The sequence below is a fragment of the Mizuhopecten yessoensis genome, unplaced genomic scaffold (assembly GCF_002113885.1).
Source record: "Mizuhopecten yessoensis strain PY_sf001 unplaced genomic scaffold, ASM211388v2 scaffold4839, whole genome shotgun sequence".
Classification (NCBI taxonomy): Eukaryota; Metazoa; Mollusca; class Bivalvia; order Pectinida; family Pectinidae; genus Mizuhopecten; species Mizuhopecten yessoensis.
In genome coordinates, this window is record NW_018405747.1 from 1,157,370 (window position 1) to 1,181,249 (window position 23,880).

General features: G+C 36.0%; 2 protein-coding genes across 2 annotated transcripts; one reads left to right on the forward strand and one right to left on the reverse strand.

Moving 5' to 3' along the window:
- Positions 1-736: 736 nt before the first annotated feature.
- On the reverse strand, positions 737-6,798 carry LOC110449926 (FIT family protein CG10671-like). The gene has a single exon (XM_021497101.1). The coding sequence runs from the start codon at positions 6,783-6,785 to the stop codon at positions 5,844-5,846; it is 942 nt and encodes a 313-aa protein (XP_021352776.1). The 5' UTR covers positions 6,786-6,798; the 3' UTR covers positions 737-5,843.
- A 229-nt stretch (positions 6,799-7,027) lies between these two features.
- LOC110449927 (zinc finger protein ZFAT-like) lies at positions 7,028-22,250 on the forward strand. Its single transcript, XM_021497102.1, has 15 exons — positions 7,028-7,113; positions 8,884-9,131; positions 10,458-10,658; positions 11,376-11,465; positions 11,712-11,846; positions 12,331-12,867; positions 13,254-14,132; positions 14,889-15,458; positions 16,189-16,417; positions 16,973-17,085; positions 17,520-17,799; positions 18,397-18,745; positions 19,285-19,381; positions 19,661-19,737; positions 20,523-22,250. The coding sequence occupies exons 2-15, from the start codon at positions 8,966-8,968 to the stop codon at positions 20,805-20,807; spliced, it is 4,008 nt and encodes a 1,335-aa protein (XP_021352777.1). The 5' UTR covers positions 7,028-7,113; positions 8,884-8,965; the 3' UTR covers positions 20,808-22,250.
- Positions 22,251-23,880: the final 1,630 nt, after the last annotated feature.

Here is a 23,880-nt window from a genome sequence, read left to right on the forward strand (position 1 = left end):
TGGAGTTATTCCCCTTGGTTTCATTAATGCGATGCATGCGTTCCATGATGTTGTATTGCACTCATTGATCTACCAGTTATGTTGAATGATTTCTCTTTTAATATCAATTACTCACAAATACTTCATATATTTCAATCATACAAACAACTGCTCATTCAATGTGTGACGGGCGTATTATATACCGCTCGCAGTAACCTTGTTCTGCTTTAAAATAACTTAAATATAAGGGTAAGTACTGTATACAACACCACATGATCTGTTGATAGCTGTACTATTTGACAATTCAGCTACCAACAAACATTTTGGAATTGGCGATAGATGATACAAAACTGTGCACCACTTAACCGTCAAGTTCTACAGATTTCCAGCAATAAATGATTTGCGAACATGAAGTGTGACAGAATATCATAGAGATGTGAATTCAGTGTCGCACAAGATTTATTCTACTGTGGATATGAAATGGCTGCAACGTCTGAGAAACTATTTTGTATAAAATTCTGAGATATATAAAGTATATGGCTAAAGTAACAGTAATTGTTGTAGTTATACAGTAGAATAGTCTACTCCATATAGACATGACTTANCACAGGTAGCTGTGTGGTATTGAAGTTCTACAGTAGAATGGTACGAAATTGAAAATATTAAATAATGATCTTTCGTGGTACCACATGGAGATGAGAAGAGTGAGTTTGACCACAAACTGTCCCATAGTCAGATTATAAGAGTAAGACATAAGATTTCTTCATTCTTTTTATTGATTTTGTTCTGATAAAACATTCCAACTAATAACTAATTCCCCTAATCGGGACGGAGAGAAAGACTGGGATATCACTGTCACTACGGGGTAAAATAGTGGTACACTTCTACACATCTACTCATATATATATATAGTCATGCAATAAATGAAAAACATTCTTTGGTTTTGAGCATTAATTCATTAAGAAGTTGCATGTATGTATTGATCGTTTAAGTATTATGATTAAATTCACAGTTTATAAACGGGTAAAAATAAGTATAAACGTAGATATCATAGTATACATGGTATACATAATGCAGATAAATACCTTATACAGTATAACATGTTTACCTCAAGCCTCCCTACTGTGTGTACCTCAAGCACCCTACTGTACATGTATGTGTACCCTGGAAAAGGTGTCTCTCATTAACTTGACTATAATGAATTTTGTCTATACATGTCTTATCACTCAAAAATATTTCTAAAATATTCAATTATTATTATTATTAAAGTTTGTTATAACCATGTTACCGACTCCGCTCTCTATCCAAAACACTTCCTATTCTGAACATATTTAACATTCATTTGTCTTTTTAAGATTTTATAATGGATACTATATACAGTATATATACAATATCAATATAGCCATTCAGATTTCATTACTTTTCATTTCATGCCAACTCCAAGAGTGTCTTCATTCATACAAGTATATAAAATGTGACAAAAAATCTTGTTTTCAGTTTATCATAAGTGCAAATTAAATAAGTGTAAGTTAAGTAACAAACAAAATTCCGAATGATATATATACTACCTGTGTATACAGTGTATAAATGACATGAATACAGGATATATAAAACTGACACCATCACAAACAACTGGCATCTTCAGAAACACAGCACCAACAGGTTAAAAGCCACCTTTTACAGCACAACACTAGAATCTTTGTATATGTGATTATACATATTTATTGACAAACACATACCTGATTTAGTATTTTCTTAAATATTGGTTAACCCTTTCACCACTGTAGACCATTATGGACTCATCCAGATCAATGCAGGGTAGAGTCTTCTAAAGTTGCACAGGGGTGAAAGGGTTAAATGGTTTGATTGATTTGATTGTCAGACAGGTGTGTCCTTTGTAACATAGCATGCTTATTACTCCAGATTACTTAACTTCATGCACACAACATTTTACACCGTTACATTTCTGTTCTACTTATAGTAGAAAGGAAAATACTAGAGGTTCATCAATATCTAGTGTTAACCTATCATACAATTATCAACAAAATTAGAAATATCACAACTGTTTTATAACTCACTAATATCTATATTAAAAATGTTAAGGTACTTTTTTCTGTTTAAATCAACCATATGATTATATTAAGAGGTCTTTTCATCGCATTTAAATCATCTATATTTCTTTTTCCAGCTCAACTAAAAATATTTCTTTGAAAAACACATGTACACCAAATACCAAAGTATTCTGAACCTATTTATATGGAAACCTTCTGGCAAAAACTATGAAAAATTTAAATGTGGGTATATGTAGGACTATCCAAAAACGAGATTTTTAAGAAGTCAGAACAAGTTCTTGCTGAAAATTTCCTCTTTATATTTTACAAAACAATCAAATTAACACCAATTTTACATGAAAAGTAGAACTATTTGTCACCAGATCAAAACTTGTATATGTATAGATGCATCAAGCAGATCTGCCTTCATAAATATACCTATAATAAATGTCACGTTATTGCACAGATTATAACCTTAAGTAGTTTCAAGATGTACAGAAAACTGGGCACAGATTGCTGTTCTTTAGTAAATGGAAAACCGGATGTCAGATCTCAAACCAAGGACATGGATCCAATATGGATGCCAGTATCCAACTACATGTATATATATATAACTAACTGGTAAAAAAATCTTTGTAAAGAGAGGAACAGCTACTGACAAGATTATCTTTTTCCTATATATGGGGCTGGAAAGCTACACTGCAAATCACAATATCTTTCTGATGTACTTAGTACTATAACACATAATCTTTGTCTAAGAATCAATTCCATGTTTCTAATTCAAGCATCTGGTGAGATATGACATCCCCTGTTGTAAAAAAACTCTTACCCAGTGTCAGTTCTGGTAGTCGGAGTTTGAAAGGTTATATGATTTTATTTCTTCAGATATGTGAGAAGTAATGAACATTTCATTTAAGCATTGTAGGTCTAGTGACACACACAGGTATTGTCCCAGTCCTAACTTTTTTCATGGTTTTCAATGAAATCCTGTATACATAATTAATTTCGGAACAACTCAAGACATTTCAAGTTCTAGACTTGTGTGGTTTTCCTTTGGGAATCATCAACTTTTTATCAGGACCCATGTATTTTAGTAATGGGTCTCATCAAAATTCTGAAAATGATGATCAGGACTAGCCAGTGAGCTATTATATATGTTCTTATTAAATCTGACTTACACAAATTTATGTACCAATAAAGGTAAAAATTATAACTTTAAAGAAACTTACCAGTTGGATAATGTATGTATGATTAGGACAATACAGCACAGCTAATGTAAAATAGTAACTGACAAAAAAATAAATAGAAAATTTGTTTACAGATATTTAAATTACTTTAATAAAATACAGAAATATCAAAGGCTATATACCATAAGGATCTGAAACCTTCATACATCATAATCCTTAAGAACACATTGATATTTTACAGTTGTTGAAAAAAAAGCACTATAATATGATCAAATTACACGTAGGATATTCAAAATATTCTACATTAAATCTCTGTATTTTTTCATAAATAAACAACTAAGATGTAGTAAATAAATATCAGTGTGCCTTACATGTACATATAATGATTCTCAACAAACATAATTCACAAATACATTAATAGTTGTCATAATAAGCTTCGACAGACCAACCACTCCTCAGCTGAGCAAATACAACTTTCTAGGGAACACAAGAGTAGGAACATGACTAAAACATAATTTGACATAGTACAATGGTTAATGCTGCAGTGCTTCCTTTAACTCATTCACCCCTGAAATTTCATAATTGACTATTCCAACCTTTGAATTGGAAGAGTTCAAATGTGTCTTCAGGGGTGAATGAGTTAAAAAACCCAGCATGCATATGCTGGACCAAAATCATATCCAAAGAGTATTTAGAAATTGAATGGTTATTTGGGTTGTTTTGCTAATTTGAATCAAGCAAATGACTAGTAGCTATATATATATAGTATTCTCATAAAAAATATTTGATTTCCTTATCACTAATGTTGTGAAAAACGTTCAGTTTCAGTAACAATAGTTGAGGGTATTAAAAGACTACATAATTGGCAAGGATTGTTTGGAAAAAGGTGAATTCTAATGAATAAAACCAAACAAGAGGCACACAGGCTTTCATAGCTTACTAGCTGTATTTCTTTGTTTTTAACGTTGCATATACCATATTTGTACAAGAAATATAAGCTGAGAACAATTAACAAGGAGAAGGCAAGACTCTAGTGGCATTTGATTCATGCTAGCATATATTTCTTCATGCCGAGCCATTTTGAACATGGTAAATGGGCAGGAGTCTTAATTTAATTGTTTTCATGTTATAACCCAGGGGAAAAGATCAATCCCCTAGCTATATTTAGCCAAATCCTATTTAGCATAATTGTATTTATTACTTCATACTGATTATTGTTTACAAAGTTATGGCTGGGAAACTCAACTGTCTTGTAATTATGACTAATGTATTTAGTCCTCAAGGGCGAGACAAGTCTTGGGACAAATTCTAGTAGTATGATTGTATTTATTTCTTGAAGCATAACAGTTGTTTATGAGTGTGGGGTCTTAACTGTGTCGATGTCAAATATGGCTCAAAGACAAGTCTTTAGGGGTCAGGCTGGACTCTAGCGCAATCCTGGTATTAGGATTACCGGATATGTTGGTCTCTTCATGCCAACCAATTGATGTATATACATTTGTATAGGAATGGGTTGGGGATCTCTACATTTTCCATACTCTATGGTTCAGGGACAAAGTCAAAATCTCTGAGTGAATCTCTATTCCCCTTTGCACCTATTTCAGACTTTGGCCCCAGAGAGTGCATTATCTATAATTATACAAAAGTTGTTAATTTTGTCACAGTCAAACTTCTGGCACGATCTTCAATGATACAACACATGATCACAACCCTCCAGAAATGTTACTGACTGAATATGCTACATAACTATAATCTGTGCAGTCCTTCAGGAGTGACTTTTAATTGCCAAATTTTGGCCCTCTGTTGACCATGCCCTTTACTTTTTTTCCCCAAGGGGTTAAAGTATTTATTTTTTTTACAAAATTTTACTTTTTTGAACTACACATACTGATGTTAACTGACAAATTTGGTTTACATTCATCAAGCTCTTCTGAAGAGATAGTCTATTGATGCCTGAAACCACCAATTAACACTGCTGAGCCCTTTGGCCCCAGAAGAGCCACCATGTACACCATTCCTGTATACATTTAGTTCTCTGGACATAAGTATACAAATGGAATTTGGTTGAATATATATATACTGATCAGTTGTTCAGGAGGAGCAAGGTTTCAAAGGGAAAAGTTAACAAACAATGCACCATGGATTAGCACACATTTGACAGTTTGAATCGTGGCGAGCGATTGTCATTTTACTATGACTAAGTGAAATCATCACATAAGATTAAGACAAAATATAAAGTGAAGTAAATATGGTATCTCCATGATGACATGTGTTTCAATAAGTGATACAATAAAGTCTAAAGGCAAAATCAGAAATGCAACAAAAATTTACAAAGATCAAAACAGGAATTAAAACACCTAAAAAAACACAAAACAAAATTACATGTAAGTTTGAACAAAATCATATCATTGTTATAATAGTTCAAAAATGATATGATATTTATATCCTAATAGAACCCTTGATAAGTTATATACTGCAGTGTGTGGAATTCTTGAATGCAGTACATATACACTTCTGTAGGACAGGGTGAATATGCCACAAAGAACACATGTCATGGATTTTATGCGGATGCATTCAATTCAAATACAAATCCTGTAGGTTTATACAGTAGTGGAGATAAATAGTTTTAGTTACACTTGGTGAATCTTAAGGGACTAGATCCAGAATGTACAATACCACAATTTGAGGGTATAACCATTCTATAGCTGATAAACCAGCATCCCACTGCAATAAAAGCTGCTGATACTTTTTGAGAAAGTGTGTGAAACCGGTAAATAGTGCTGATTATGAGCATGAATTCCCATAACACAGTAAGGGCAGCAAGAATCATAACATTTATTTTTATGTACGGAGTCAGTTCCTTATATGCTTGTTTGGTGGTCCGTATGTCACTCTCCTTTACATCTTTCTGGCTTGCAAGATTTTCCTCTTCGAGAATGTTCTCTAACTTTGACCAATCTTTGAAAAACTTCACTTCTTCAGATATTGTCAATAAATTGTGAATCAACAGGAACACATGTCCAGATATATCAAAGCCCAGCCAGGACTGTCCAGCCTTATTACAAGAAAATCTTGTGGGATAAGTAGGTTCTGTACAAATCCCTACAACAGACTCCACGTAATTGAAAACTGACGTCACCGCATACCACCAAAACGTTGCTAGACCAAGTCGAAGGAAATGTAATTTGACCTGCGGCCATTTACCCAAAGTGTATACGAAGCTAGTCATACCTGTGAATACTGAGAGTGATGTCAGCGTCCATCCCCATCCTAATTTCACGAAGAATTGGTTGAATATATTTTGTGAATCGGAGAAATACGATCTTTGCAATGCCACGACATCCGCCAAAATTGAGCCAGCCATCACCCCAATCAAGTAGACGCCGATTTTTACAGCGGTATCGGCCAACAGTATTTTTTTGCAAATCGTCATGATAACTATCATGACAAAATGTCCAACATGTGTAGGGGCAGGTAGCTGCTTTTTACCTTGTCCTCGCATTTTTCGTGGATCACTGAATTTTTGAGAACCCGTTGAGCCAGCGGGTTGACGCTTTATTCCGGCCATTTTGTCCAAAACTACGGGGTCATGTGACATTTATTGAGGCGCGTTCTAATACGCATACTACCAATCGTTATTCACATATACAGGAAACTAATATTTAGAATGTCTTTCAAAAAAAAGATAAAGAGCATATCAGAAAAGAATATATATTTTAATTAAAATCATTAGATTATACATAGGAGCAAAAATATTTGGTCTTTATTTTCGCATGTTCAACTAAGATTTAGAATAAAACACACCGCCTTCTTGTCACGTGACCTGTTATTATATTTGGCAGCCATTTGTCAGCCGCAAAGAAGAAGAAAAATGAGTATTGAAGACAAAACATCAGGTTAAGCCAGTTTTTACCAATAACATTGCACGTTATGATCAAATATTCTAAAAATGAAGCCATATTTATCAATTGTTGTTATTTTGGAAATGTTGATTTCTCTTCATCCCAAAATAAGTTGCTAGCTTTTTCAATGCCAAATGAGTCAGTTTCAAGAATTGTGTACGGGAGCACTGTTTCGAACTTAGAGCTATTATATCTGAAGATAAAATTCAGTGATATTGAAAAGGCTAAATTGCATCAAACTATTATCAAAAACCGATTCATTGATAGACGAGGAATGTCATTCCCCAACATGACATTTCGAGTAGGACAGGAAAATAAATAGGGGGCCACATACAGGGTAATTCAGGAGTTCATCTCCATATTTGGTGCGTTTATTCTTAATGGTGTTTGACCCCATAAAGTATAGCAGTTTCAGATGAAAAGGAATTGATATCGAATTGTTTATTATTAATATTTTCAACAATATATAGAAATACATCTGCACTTATTACTGAAAAAAATTTAACCATCAAAATAATGAGATTGAGAGACGTCTATCGTATATTACGTCTCTGAAATAATTAAAACATTTAGGACTTATTAATAAGGATGAATGTACCAAAATTGGAATGATACCCGAAGTGGAAAAGTTTATAATGCAGCATTTTTATTCGCAATGCAAATGAATTGTATGTTATTTGTAATCAAAACTTATTTAGTTTGAAGCATTTTGAACAAATTTCATTTCAATACCCCTTTAATATAAAATGCCCATGATGAAATCTCAATTGAAATTATATTAAAAAAACAGAAATGAAACAAAATCCTTGGACATCATAAATACCCTATCACATTTCCTACTTCTAAGCATGGACAAATGTTTGTTCAAATACATATCTATTTAAATAAATGACTAAAAAATTTGTCAGAAATTGTCAAAACTTTTTTGAAATAAAGAAACTAGAATAATGTTTTCAATATTGTCGGATATTTTCATAAACTTACTTGTTTGATGAGGCGCGTTTTACTGTTCTTAATGGATTAATTTTTTTTTTCCCGTGAGACTAATGCAAATGCTTGATCAAAAATAGACTTTTAGCCTTAAATGGGACAAGATATTCAACTCTTTAATTGATTCAGGAACATGTGAAAAGTTATTTCATACAAGTACAAAGCATATATTGGTGGAACAAATTAATCACACCACCTTGTTCCCGGATAAATGCTTCAAACTAACAGTCAAAGGCGTGTATCTATTTAAGTAATACACATCCATTCTAAGAACATTGCTTTTTCAGATACAGTGCCTACATTGGACCATATACTGTGGTTATTACTTAAGATATTTATATACATTAAATTGTATAAATACTGTATCTGCAGGGGATATAAAAAAAATGTGCATTGTTACTGTTGTGTTTTGGAATTAGATATATGACTTAAAGTTTTAGTGTTTACAACTAAATAACATGGTTTGAAATTGAATCTGGGAAAGTATTTTTATGTTTAGTTCTTTCTTAAATCTGAAAAGTTTATAGATGGCTTGGTTTGAAATTATTTGCCAAACATGCAAACCACCCAGTATAATTTAATAAGTTAACTGTAATGTTTTGTTTTAGTCCAGCGATATTTTTTTTTTCTTTCAGGATAAACTAAAGGTTACAATAGATACATGTACATATAGAAGTCAATTTTATGAAATGCTGGTTATGCATGTTCCTTAAATTCCTTCTGTCAGATGTGAAGCAGAATAATCAATGTTTTCTTTTTATTGCCTGTTGACAGATCATTGATACGTACCTGCTGGGTGTTGTACAGATACATCTCTATAGTAGCTCTTTGGCCCTGACACTTCCCTACAGCAGCCATGCCGGCGGACATGTTTATCTGTGGTTCCTGCCATGCAAACTTCAGTGACATTGACAACTTTGTGCAGCACAAGAAGGAGCCTTGTGAACCTGTCAACAACGACACTGAGATCTTTACAGAAACCACAGACGGCACCACAGAGACTATCATACCTCTCAATGTCGGTCAGTATAACGTCGACACATCATCAAAAATTGTCATCCAGTGATTTGCGGTTCACTGATTAGGAAGGTTGATTCTTAAAGCTTTAAGCCATTTTTAGATTTTTTCAATTATTGTGATAGGTCATCAGCTCCTATAAATCAATTTCAGTATGTGCATATAGGCCTTGGTCCTTGTCCACTTTAATCCCTGATGTCAGTTATAAATGTTATATGTTGATCTGTCAGTTATAAATGTTATATGTTGATCTGTATGATTTACCAATATTTTGTTGGTACACAATCTGTCCCTGTTAATATTAGTCAGTATAGGTCAATAACCCCGTACATATAAATTATTCTGTTCAATCTTTTCAGAATTATTATTGTAACAATTAGAATTCACTACAAAATTGTATAAAAGTACACGTATACAATGTCAAGAAACTATGATGAATAATCACATTCTTCTTCTACCAAACGGACACAATACTTACAGTAAATATAAGTTACCAGGTAATTAATTAAGTGTCACAGGGCTTAACAAAACCTCACATCCTGTTGGTTTGAGTCAAATTTTATTTATTGACAGGAGAAGCATGTAGATTCATACAAAAATCCCTACAATACAAATATGGCCTAGAATTAGTACGTTGCCGTATAAAATACCTATGTCTGACAAGTTTAATATTTAATTCATATAATTCAAATTAAATATTCCAATTTACAACTACATTTCATTATACAAGTTATAGTTACCTTCCGAGACTGTCAAGGTCCGGTAAAATCATGCATATATTATAGTAGTCTCTAATTTACGAGTAAGGCTGAGCCGTGCAGGCGGGACCCTAGAGGATACGTTCCGTCTCACGAAAAACAGCCAACTGCGAACTAGTGCAGTATATATATTACTAGTTTTATTTATACTCTCACACACACTTGCACACTTTCTTACAAACTCACACCCTAATGTACAAACGTACAGCACACAACACACAACACTTATAACTATACAATTAATTAGATCGTGATGTACCCGTGACGTTAAGGCTTGGGATTTTGATGTCATTGTAAAAATTCTCAGTGTGGACTGGGTTTAAAGATTGTTCACAGACCCTTCCATATACTTTCACCTGTAAGCTAAATCAACATGTTTGTAATATTGGGGCCAGAAAATATATTTCATTGTGAATGAATGGTTCTGCACTTCTTGGTATTGTAGCTATCAGCAATAACTTAACTCATTCACCCCGGAAGACACATTTGAATTCTTCCAATTCAAAGGTTGGAATAGCTGATTGTAAAATTTCAGGGGTGAATGAGTTAAGTATTAAAATATTTGGTTTACAGAGTCGTTGAACAATGCCATGATGACATGTACCGAGCCATCAGATGGTTCCGAACCTCAGACGGTGATCATCATCCAGGGTGGATCGGGGGAGGCCACCGACATATCCCAGACCATCACCATGCAGGGCACCTTCTCTACTGCTGAGGACGGACAGACCACCTTTAGCCCTGTACCTAACCTGCCTCAGACCCCAGCACCAGGTAGGGATACATGTCTCTCTTATCCTGGACAGGTGTATCCACACTTTTACCGGTGTGAGATATATATCCTTGTCTCACCCGAGGGTTGAGACGGGGGGATTCCTGTATTCATAAATAACAATGGTATGACATCACGTCAACAGTACAATGACATCATGTCAAAAATCCATCAGCATCACACATCAACCTTGAATTTAGCCTGTGACGTTAACATTACATTATGTTTACTATACACAATGGGAGAACAGGGTAAGAGAAAAAGAATCTTTCCCCGAGGGTTAAAATTCCCCAATCTCATCTTAAAGGGGGTGAGCGATTCTATTAGTCTTTAAATTAAACATTTAAGGAAATCATTTAACCATTCCTTAGTTTACAACTATCTACAAAATGTTGTAACAAATGTTGAGAATTGTAAATCAAACTACCAATCTCATTCATTGAAATCATTCAACCATTCCAAAGTGTACCATGTAACAAATGATATGTATTTAAGTAGACATTGTTGCATTTCAGCTATAACTCAAGCAGAAATGCAGTATGCTGAAGCACTTATCCATGGAATTTTAGAAATATTTTATTTTATAGTCACTGCAGATTGCTTGTTATAACATAGGGTATATATGGTTGACTGTGCTGAGGTTTTAGGAGACCTGCGGTGTACTCGACATGTACAAACTGGATTATATTGCATGCCATCACTTTTTTTGTCATCGGTAGGAAAGAAAAGAGGAAGACCAAAGCAAAAAGGGTCAGCTCGTAAGCAAGCTGGAAATAAACCTCCGGCAAAACCTTCAAAACCAGATATAGGTAACTTAAACTGGCATTTTCATTCATGGCTGATCATTTAACAGTTCATACACTATTTTTTGTCAAAGTAACAATTGTTGTATTATTTTTAGTAATGGTATAATAAATTGAGTCAAAGCTACAATATATTTAACCATTGTTATTGAAATAAATAATGACCTACACACATTTTATATTGAAGGAATTGACAAGATAATAAATTTATATAGATGTATACAGAATGAGTACTGATGATTTACTTTACAGGGTCTGACGGCCGGTTTGTGTGCTCTAGCTGTAAGCGGTCATTTACTAAAGAGAGATTCTTTAACACACACAAATGTATGGGGACGACCGACTATGTGGACCTTACCAGGAAACAGGTCATGGACCTTGAACTAGGTACCACAGCTATTTTCAACATTCACTGTTTTATCATGAAGACAAATTTGTTTAAGATGAGACTGGTAACTTTCTGTTGCTTGAAATATTTTAAGTCAGTAACTGTGTATTAAAGTTGGTGAATACTTTGCATGTTATTTTGATTTAAATAGAAGCTCATGATGTTATGAATAAATTATTAAAAAAACGGTAAATTCACCATTTTCTGTGTTTGTGTAAATCCCCATCAATTACAAAATTTGTGGAAATCCCCCAAAATACAATGTTTGTGTAAATCCACTATCGAATGGAATAATTTATTTCACTATCATTAGCCTTGTATAATTGTGTCAAGTAACTGGAAAACAAAAAAATGCTCCTCTAGAACATGATGTCGCAAGATAATAGACACTACATAATCCTATTTGATTGTCAAGAGGTAGGTTGGTACAATTAAGAGAGAAAGAAAAGTAAAATATTTTAGTATGACTTTTTGATATTTCAGATGCAGATGAAGTTGAAGAGGACCTGGAGGCAAAGGATGATCATGTATATCATCTAGAGGAAGATCATCCGTCTGATGTTGAAGAGGAAGACAACTTGGACGGGGACTCTGACTTCAAGGTAAAGGAGCACCAGAAAAAGGCGAAGGAGGATGACTGGGACAAGCCAGAAAGTACAGATGGGGTTCAGGTGCTGGCCGACCCAGACGTGGGCAACACTCGCGCAGAGAAACCTTCTGATTTTATCACAGACCTGCCAATATTCACATCGGAGGAAGAGAAGCTGAAATTTGAACAGCAAATGAATGTAGATCTGAGTGGAGTGGACTCCATGTTTAAACAGCATGCTATAGCTCAGGACCTGAACGAGAAAGCTCCCATGACAACGCGGATGGTGACCACTTCCCTATCACTGTTCTCCTGCTGTGTCTGTGAGAAGATTTTTAAGACTCTGTCACACATGAGATTACACTGTCTGATCCATACAGACCTTAAGCCCTTCAAGTGTCCAAAGTGTCGATATGCATCCAACTCGAAAGGTTCGTGTTGGTTTATCATTGTTGAATATGACCCAGGTTTGTAAAATAAACGTGGTTTTAGTCAAAAATACATTTACAAATCGGTGTAAGGTTGCATTCGAGTATCCAGTTGAAACGGCTTAAGTGACACAGAAGTATTCATTGCTGATTCAGTTCAGATCTGAGCCTGTCGTTTTCTTTTCAGGTTCTGCTGGTTGAAATGGTTGAATCGAATACGGAAAAGAGCCTAAAATTTATTTGAAAAATATTTAATTGCTCTGTTTAAAAATGAACATTTAGAGTTCAGTTAAGATTTTTATTGAGCCTGTGAGATATAGATATATAAATATATCAAAAGAACCAGGTATGTGAACAGTGTTTTTGATTGATAGTCGTCTCTGTTACAGGTAACCTGTACACACACATGAGGAAACATACAGGCCAGTACTATAAGTGTAATGATTGTTCTTTCAAGTCAGTCAACAAAAGTCATTTGCTGGAGCATGTGGCCACACACAAAAAGAATAAGGAAAAATGTGATATTTGTAAGAAGTCGTATAAAACCTTAAAATCCATGGTTAACCACATCAGGAAATACCACAGCAGCTCAATCCGGGGACGCGAATACCTAGCCACCTTCCTCCAGAACCCTACCAAGGGCTCAACCGTCATCCACCAGTGTCACGTCTGTAATCGTAAGTTCAAGAAAAAGGTTGATCGTGACAGGCATCTGTTTGTACATGACATCAAAGACATTCCGAGCATACAACACTGTGAGTTGTGTGACTACACTGCCAGCCGTAAGGTTTACTTGGACAAGCACTACCAGAAACACAGAGTCATCTACCGATGTGTCAAGTGTCACATCAAGTTCCTAAGTACAGTTCGATTGATTGACCACTTGACCAGTGTCCATCTCAAGGTTGATTTGTCCAACAAGTGGGAGGAGCTATTTGAGCAGTGTATCAATTACAGTCTGTATCTCCCTGAGCCTGACGAACTTCTTGAGATGAAAGAGTTCATCAACCTACCCCCAGAACTTTCTAGCTCTGTGATGAAAATAGAAGCTAAGCTAAATGCTGAGCTTGGTGTAATGTGTACGGACAAGTCTGGAGACAAGATTGGTGCAGGTGATGTAAACAGGGGTTCCAGGGTTGTGACAGAGGACATAGCGTCTGTAGCAATACCAAACTCACAGGAACAGGCCGGGGAAACTGACTGTGCAGGCCAGGGGGACCACAACTCCATGTCGGAACACGAGTCTTTACTTGTTGATTGTGCTACAGGTAAACTTACAAATATACATCTGTACTAGTAGTCACTAAAACTCAAAAGTTGGTTGAATTTAGTTATTTATTAGTTATGAACTAATCCATGTACTACAAAATTTGATACTGTGCAGGTGGATAAAGGGAAAGCACTAAACATATTAAAGTTTTCTGCTTGTGAAAAGCATAAATGGGATTTAATGGCCAACATGAAGTTGAATAAAAAAAAGGAAATCTTCTCTTGTGAAGTTGATGTGATATATATTATATCTGTTGATGGTAGCATGGGATGCCATTTTGCTATTTTTGTTAGTAACATAGTTCGCTTCAGTTATGTTGATGACAAATACTACAAATACTTGAAAGTTCAGCTGTTTCACTTATTTTACACATTAGTTTAAACGCTTACCAACTTCATTCAATATATTATGGAGATGGTAATAACATACAGAAAAAACATATGAATATTAAAATCAACTTTAAGTGTAGTAACTTGTGTGTGTGCATGTTTCAGGGTATCAAGATCAAAGTGGTTGTAACTTTTTATAGAACACTGAAACTAATTTCACATGGCAGCGGGGCATTTGTGTCTTACAGACATTTTCTAGTTTAAAATATTATAAATAACAGTTTATTAAAATAAAAGTTCTCCTCAATGTTGTATGTATACAGTAATGTAATGTAAGATTTGTCTGTTAAGATTCGTTTGTTTTGTCATCAGCCTAAAGCTGGTATTGTAATACATATATCAATATATGTTGTCTTATATTTTAGGTAAATCAGTGGATAACACTGAAACTTTAGAAGATAACAGTAAAAATGTAGACAACGCAGAGGTCAATGATAAAGAGGTCACTACACTTGAGGAAAGTATGGAGACAGAAGCCACTCCAGCTGATGTTGATGATGTTGTTCCAGAGACGGCATCTTCCCCGGCTGATGTTGATGTTGTTGTTCGAGAGACGGCATCTTCTCCGGCTGATATTGATGCTGTTCCAGAGATAGGTGCCTCCCCAGCTGATGGTGATGTTGTCGCAGAGACAGACAATGGAGAAACGAGCACTTTAGATGGGGAGGAAGAGCTGGATGAGGAAGACGATGAACTGGACGAAAGTCAGCTGGAGGAGCTAGGTAATATAGATGGAACAGATGGAACAGAAGGAACAGAAGGACCTGGTGGTAAGATAGCCAGTAAGGATCTCATACAGCGTATGGGCTATCACATGATGACTATGGACATCTTCCACAAGATGAGGGAGACATTCGGTACGGAGGAGTGTGAATACTGTGGAAAGCTTTATTACAACAAGGTAGACTTCGACACTCATCTCCGGACACATACAGGTGAGAACACCTCACACAGCCACAACATAAATCAGCTGTCTCTTTTTGTCTCAATTTGTGTATGCTAGGTTGTGTGAAGTCAAAACTTGTTAGCAGGAAAATGCCTGAATGCCAAATGTGGTATGCAAAATGCTATTGTCAAATGCCTTAATGTTTATTACCAATTGCCAAATGAGTAATGCTAAATTCTAATGGCATTAAGTATTTGGCATTTGACAATTAGCATTTTGCATTCTGCATTAGGTATTGTGTACCGGCCTTCCATAATCCCGATTATCCCAATAAAACTTACTGGTTCCTTTAATACTAGTATAATATTGTCTGGTATGTGGATCCCTGATGGATTCTTTTATTGAAGTTCAATTGAGCTGACATTAGAACTACAGCATTCCTTTCCTACCCTGTCTGGGTAAACTCACTAGTCCTGTTGATGACGTCTATATTTTAGTCAGAGACTACTAATGACACAATAGTATCTAGGGTGTGAGAACCCTGGTATACTGGTAGATAGGATTTGACTTTTGTCGACTTGGGCAACTGTTGTCGGATGTTAAAATCTATCTCCAAGGTATCTTTGGTGTAATGATTATCTGTCCATGTCTGTATTTACAGTAAACATGATAAGGATCAGTAGCGATTCCTGCTGTTTTGAAATAAAAAGTCAGATACTATCTACAGAAAGTTTTACAATGTAACAGCTAGTAAAAATTGTTTGTTGCTATGATCTAAGGAGACAAGCCGTTCCCCTGTAGTATCTGTGGGTACCGGGGCCTGACTAAGGAGAACCTAAGTCGTCACAAGGAGAAGGAACACGAGAAGCTGACCTTCCCATGTAAAGACTGTAACTTTGAGTTTGTGGCCAACAGTCGCTCACAGCTATGGAACCACACCATGAAACACAGAGGTCTGCACGAAGCCATGGGTATAGAGTGTCCCACCTGTAAATCCAAGTTTGAGAAGTAAGTGGGCTGTCCAGCATCATTTTAACAGTAGGTGCTCTAAAGGGTGTTGTATAAGGCTAGTTGGAAGTATTCCGTCTTTTCGCATTGCAGAGTTATCTGCTCCTGTGAGCAGGTATTGATTGTTACATCATAATTTGTGTGAGAAAATTACGTCGTTTTTCTCAAAAATTAATGATGTTACTCTCACAAACAAATGACTTACAATCAATATCTGCTCACAAGAGCAGATAACTCTGCAATACGAAAAGACGGAATATATTGAAAGCTATAGGTTATCGCTCTAGAAGGTTTTTTGTTCACAGTTATTTGATGTTCATATGGAAGCTAAATTTAGTATTCAGTATAACGGTATATGGCAGACCAGGTAACAGGAGTAAGTTAACATTTCTTGGGAATTTAGCTTTGTAATAGAAATATAATGATGAAAGTATAATAGCATATACAGACTTACTGATGAAACTTCAGTTGTATTTTGAGAAAGAAAGACTGGTCACTGCATCAGTTTGAAAATTATATGTTGTCAGATTAAATAAATAATTGTTGTGTTTGTAGCATGAAGAAATTGAAGGCGCACTTCAGCGATGGCCACACTGATCTAAACTTAGATGAGCAGCTTAAAGTCACCGGCTACAAGGAGTTCAAACACCGCACACAGGGAAAGATGGGTAGGTTGAAAAGTCTAGCTGTCATGTCAGTGTCACATGGCAAAACTTTTTTTATATATAGCACAACAAAATGCTGAGTTGTGGAGAAATTTTAATCAATGTTAACACTGGTCACTTATAGCATTCCTATTTTCTTTTAATTTTGATTCATTCTGTAGATAATGCTTCAGTAATTTATGACATTTCTTGATATGTATGATGGACAATTTGTGTACTTCTTGTCACAATTGTAAAATATTCCCTTTTGTCATAATTACATGTACGATAAGAACTGCTGAATATATCACTGTATATATTGTCCATTCAATCTGGCGGAATGTTATGCATCCACGAGAAACTACTAATTAAGTGTTTGCTATGATAAAACAGAATGTCACATTCAGAATTATATGATCAGTACACCAGTCAATAATTGTAATGTCATTTGCTTCAAGGTCGGAGGTCATACAAGTGTCCATACTGTGATAAGGTGTTTATACGAGCCAACTCAGAGCTTCAGAAACACATATGGATACACGAGGGCATCAAGCCATACAAGTGCCCGCTGTGTACATACTCCTGTCGCAGTAAAAACAATCTTCAGGCCCACATGCTGCGGCACACGGAGGAGAAGCCCTACTCCTGCTCAGAATGCGGCAAGGCCTACAAGTCCCAGACAGCACTACGGTGGCATGTCAGATCTCACAAGGACGGCAAACTTTTCAAATGTGACAGGTAAAAACTGAGCAGTCTTTAAAAACGTATTTTTGTATTGTAGAACATTTTATTTAATAAGAACTTTACACTGTATAGAGGCTAACTTTTATGAGGATTTAATTTTTGAAATATTAAACAATCTGATTTCAAATACATTGATTTATACTTTTAAGAAGAAAGATATAAAGCTGAAGGTTTGAGTTATCATTGTCCTCAATCTTCATGTGAAAAATGAGTGAAAAATATGAAGAAAGTATCAATTTGATTAAGACACGATTCTTAAAACTGTCAGTTGTATGAGCATTAAACACACAAATCCGTTCTGGATGGAAATTTGTTAATTTTTGTACCCGTAAAAAATTACAACTGTAGCTGAACCATGTTTTTATACTTGCAAAAATCTGATGGACTTATTGCCAAGAAAAACTGTTATAATTGAAATTGGAAGCTGAATAAAAAAAGAGTTGAGTTTCTCAGAATATTTTACATTCTTCTTGGGGTACAAATATCTACTGTACACATACAATCCTTCTTAACATTAAGACCTGGTGTATTGGAAATTTATTATAAATGCAACTGTGTGAGTGTATATTGTACTGTATCACCATTCCACAGGTGTCCATATGAGGCCACACAGAGAAGTCACCTGAAGCGCCACCTCCAGACACATGACGTGGTGAAGCGGTTCATGTGTATGCACTGCGAGTTTTCTGCCAACACTGTGGGCTACATGAAGATCCATTACACACGCCACCACAAGGGTGAGACTTTTGAGTACCCCAACACCAGTGGAGTGGAGGTGGACAAGCGGGTAGTGATGGTCGACTCCCAGGCTTACCGCTGCCTCAGCTGTGACTACCTCTTTGGTAACATGAGCGATCTCAAACGTCACCTCAAGATTCGACATCACCTCCAGGTGCAGCAGATACAGGGGCTAGACAAGGTCCCACTCAGCGAGGTCCAGGTAAGAAAGAAGGGCAGCAGATGTAATGTTATAGGGCAGAAAACTTAATGTCGTATTGTAATAATATAGACCCGACAAAAGGTGATGGTCAGCATAGGACAATTAAAAGGGCATTATAATATTAGATGATAGAATCCATGATGTAAGGCATAAGACTGTTGTGTTACAGACAGAATATTTTGTTTTTAGAGATGAATGTAAGGAAATGAAGAATATCTTACTTTACATTCATATCTCAAGCTAAGCAATATTCTGTATACGGGGACAATTTCGCCTAGTCAGATATTCAACATTCACTAGTAAAATCTATTTTCACCCAGTTTTAATTTCGCTTTTCACATATAATTCTTATACAAGTTAAACTGTGTACTAATATTTGTTGTCATTATAAATTTGCCCATATTGTGGAAGGTGAAAAAGACAAAATATTAAACTGCAGTGAACAATTCCCGGTAGACAGTATATTGTATTTGCAATCATACCCTTCTTATCATGTTAGCTCAATCATTACAGGTGCATTATTCTTGTAATTTTTTCAGGTGCTTCAATGTACAGATGAGGCTCTTGCTTCTACCATTGTAGAGCAGATATCAGAAGGGGAGACAACAACCGATGTCATAGAGCCTAGTCAAACAAGTATGGCATTTATGGTTCTGTGCTTTGATTCTGTACATTCAGATACATTTTATGTCCTTCAATGAAACTGGGATTTCTGGATTCAAACTATTATGACTCTATTGAAATACGATTCCTCTCCTATCAGTCAATTTTTTCATCATGCAAGTAAAACAATAACATCAAAGTTTGAAATCTTATCCTTCAAAGCAGAATCTACAGTTAAATGGAGTACATATATATATATGTAAATATATTATTATGGAAATAATTGTATTGTAATATATTTTTAAATCACAGTGGAGACCAATGATTTGGACGAGAAGACACAATCTGCAGTCAGTTTATTACAGCAGATCATTGACATGTCTCAACAGGTAATTATTATACCTACAATAAGAAACTATTCACACGGGTGATTTAAAGGTATTACTAGTTATATTACCTTGAATGAATAACGTTTGATAAAGGTCAAGGCTACCATTTCTGTTTAAGAGAGTCTTAGTAATTGCTCAAGTGATTTTACTTTCCAATGGATTATCATAGATCTCTATGCAGTGTTCTCCCCAGGCTGTTTTTGCAGCATGGCAACATGCTCCTATAATTTCTTGCCATGCTGCTATCCTAGGTCTTCTCTGCTATATATTCATAGTAAATCTAAAGTTACCATGCTGCTTTGATTTCACATAGAGTGCTGCTTTAACAGAAATATTGAAATACCATGCTTCTTTCAAAACATTCTGGGGAGAACACTGCCATGCATACATGAATTAATAGTGTGTGTGTGGAGATCCCTTGTTACATATTATTAGCTCACATAATCGATCATTTGAGCACTGGTATCGCAGTCTTTGATGACCTGTTTCATCTGTTGACAATTTTACATTTTTGACTTCTTTTAAATAACCATAGAAGTGATTGACCTCAAATGAAGCACAAATGTTTCAGTAATGTCCCGACGAAGTGTTGTTACTTTTTGTGTCAATTGAAAAATCCATGAGATTCTACCTTAGTGTCCTCACTTCAAGAATATATAAGTGAAGGACGCCCAGGTCTCTGATTGGCCGAGACATTTTCTGCTTTTAGCAGGAGGTTATTGAATGCTACTGCTACTGATGGACATTACGATCTATCACTCTCAACTTTTACTATTTTCACCCAGGGAAGCCAGCCATTTACCGTCCAGGGAGAAGATGGCCAGATGGTGTCGGTCAATCCAGAGACCATCATCGTCCAGCAGGAGGGTGAGGAGGTGCTGCTGACCGAGGGAGGGGCTGGACTGGATGGTAACCAGCAGTATGTGATCCAGTATGTGACCCCTGATGGAACCGAGTTTGACCAGCTGGACCAGGCCTCATTGGTTGAGGTGCAGACCATCCCCGAGGAGGTCGAGACCATACAGACAAGCATTGTTATGGAGGAGGCCAATGTGTCCATGGAAACCTAATAACTGGTTTTGGGCACATGTTAAAATTGTGCTTTTTGTCAAGTGGTTATATAGTCAATAATTGTTTTAATTACCGGTAAAACTTCATGAACTGTCCAGTTGGGTAACAGTTAATATTTATTTGTAAATGACTACTAAGAATGACAACAATTGTCATTTCTAAACTGGACTTTGTGTGAATGTCTAGTGAGTGTGATTTAGGTGAAATGTTTTAGAGCAGAGGCCGCCATCTTGTGTCTCTAAATTATGAATAAATGAATTGTAATTGTGATTAAGTGAGTAATCTTGGAGTGTGGCCTTCTTCTTAGGTAACAGCGCTGTGAGTAAATATCTGTGTGATTCAGATGTCATCTTGGAGCAGAGGCCTCAGTCAGAGGTTACTGGACTGCAAGTAAATGTATTTTAAGTGTGATTAAGTGAGTAATCTTGGAGTGTGGCCTTCTTCTTAGGTAACAGCGCTGTGAGTAAATGTCTTGTGTGATTCAGATGTCATCTTGGAGCAGAGGCCTCAGTCAGAGGTTACTGGACTGCAAGTAAATGTATTGTAAGTGTGATTAAGTGAGTTATCTTGGAGTGTGGCCTTCTTCTTAGGAAACAGCGCTGTGAGTAAATGTCTTGTGTGATTCAGATGTCATCTTGGAGCAGAGGCCTCAGTCAGAGGTTACTGAACTATAAGTAAATATATTGTAAGTGTGATTCAGAGAGTAGCATGGAGAATTGGCCTCATCAATAGGTCATTGGACTACAAGTAAATGTATTGTAAGTGTGATTCAGAGAGTAGCATGGAGAATTGGCCACATTAATAGGTCATTGGACTACAAGTAAATGTATTGTAAGTGTGATTCAGAGAGTAGCATGGAGAATTGGCCTCATCAATATGTCATTGGACTACAAGTAAATGTATTGTAAGTGTGATTCAGAGAGTAGCATGGAGAATTGGCCTCATTAATAGGTCATTGGACTACAAGTAAATGTATTGTTAGTGTGATTCAGAGAGTAGCATGGAGAATTGGCCACATTAATAGGTCATTGTACTACAAGTAAATGTACTGTAAGTGTGATTTAGAAAGGCCATCTTGGACTAGGGCTTTCATCATAGATCACTGGATTGTGAGTAACTGTATTGCGCGATTTGTCCGAGTTTTCTTTGAAAAGGGGCCTCTGAACTAGGGTTAAATGCCTCTATGATGCGTCTTTCCTGTAACTACTGATAATGGACACTTGCCAAATGCTATTACAAAATGAACTTAAAAGAGAGAAATAAATTCAATTGAGCTGTTAATCTATTACAAATTTATTAAAAAGAAAAAATATGTGAAAACAAAATAGACGTCTTGTTCTGTTTTGAGTAAAAGTTAGTCATGAAAGGGAAAAGCAACAAGTTTTACCCAGGTATGTCAGCTAGCACTAGTCATTGAAATATATACTGAAAGGATCCCTTTAGTCTCTAGTTGTATTTGCATTAATATTTGGGGAAAAAAATGAAGGGATCATAATGAAACTTGGTATGCTCGATTCCCTTGCTCCAATTTGAGACGGATCAGAAAATTAAGCATAGAATATGTCCTCAATGACTGTTGCAAACCTCTTGGTACCTGTACATGTGCTTGTTCAAGAGAACAGAAAAAATATACCACAACGGTTAATATTACTCTTGATAAATGCCTGTATAAACAGGTTGTGATTGTTCTTTAACTGTATTTCACCGGGTATAAGTCCATGGTTCAGAATCAATAAACAGTAGGAAGACTGCCTAGTTTCAAAACCTTGAAGTTACAGAATAAAGCATTGAAAAGCAATGCATAATCTCCCAGCAAAAACGATTCCTTTATTGGCTGAGCTGTATACTTATTTAAGTATAAAGGTCACCTATTAAATACTTCCTGTACTCCCTCCCAATGCCAAAACATACTTGCAAATATCTGGAACCTTTCGTTAAAATCGATCCATAACTTTAGAAGGAGTTGTCCGGACAAAAAGTTTCAGGATTCTTTATAAATCTTCACTACAGCAAGATACAGATGAAATACCAGGTATAAAGTCCAAGAATCCTAGTTCTGTAAGATACAGATGAAATACCAGGTATAAAGTCCAAGAATCCTAGTTCTGTAGAAGTTGGTAAAGTAGAAGATGACAGATCAACACACGCAACTCCATGGCATATTATATGCCTGATGATTTAACAAGTTCATTTCATGTGCCACTCTTAATCTCTATGACAATTTATTACAAGGGCCCTGCATCAGAGATAGTAATCGCAGTGTTCATCTGTCTGTCTGTCTGTCAACATTTTGGTCTCCGGACATTATCTCAGAATCTGAAACTCTAATCTTTCTGAAAAATTGATCTGCTGATACAATGCGAAATGTAGATGTGCATTAGGGGATTCAAAATGTCTAAGGTCAAGGTTAATGTCACTGTTACTAAAACATGATTGTGGGGTACTGTTCTCATCTCGGAATCCAAAAGTAATCTTTTGGAAATTTGATATGGTCATACACTGCGATATGTATCAGATGTCTTATAGGGGGGTTTGAAAGGTCCAGGTCACTGTGGTGGACAAAAGGATTTAATAGGTCACCTGAGCTTTAGCTCAAGTGACCTATTGCTATCCGTTTTCGTCCGTCGTCGTCCGTCGTCCGTTAACATTTTACATTTCAAACTTAAAGTCAAGTTCTGCTGGGCCGATTGAACTGAAAGTTGGTAGGAATGATCGCCTCATGGTCCTGACAAAGTGTTGTTATTTTTCGGGTCGATCAGAAATCCAATATGGCCGCCACGGCCGCCATTTTGAAAACCTATTTCAAACTTAAAGTCAAGTTCTGCTGGACCGATTGAACTGAAAGTTGGTAGGAATGATCGCCTCATGGTCCTGACAAAGTGTTGTTATTTTTCGGGTCGATCAGAAATCCAATATGGCCGCCACGGCCGCCATTTTGAAAACCTATTTCAAACTTAAAGTCAAGTTCTGCTGGACCGATTGAACTGAAAGTTGGTAGGAATGATCGCCTCATGGTCCTGACAAAGTGTTGTTATTTTTCGGGTCGATCAGAAATCCAATATGGCCGCCACG

Coding starts and splice junctions, on each gene's coding strand:
- LOC110449926 (XM_021497101.1), bottom strand. CDS start 6,785: ATGGCCGGAATAAAGCGTCAACCCGCTGGCTCAACGGGTTCTCAAAAA.
- LOC110449927 (XM_021497102.1), top strand. CDS start 8,966: ATGCCGGCGGACATGTTTATCTGTGGTTCCTGCCATGCAAACTTCAGT. Junction 10,659..11,375: donor GCCTCAGACCCCAGCACCAG/GTAGGGATACAT, acceptor TGTCATCGGTAG/GAAAGAAAAGAGGAAGACCA. Junction 17,800..18,396: donor AAACTTTTCAAATGTGACAG/GTAAAAACTGAG, acceptor ACCATTCCACAG/GTGTCCATATGAGGCCACAC.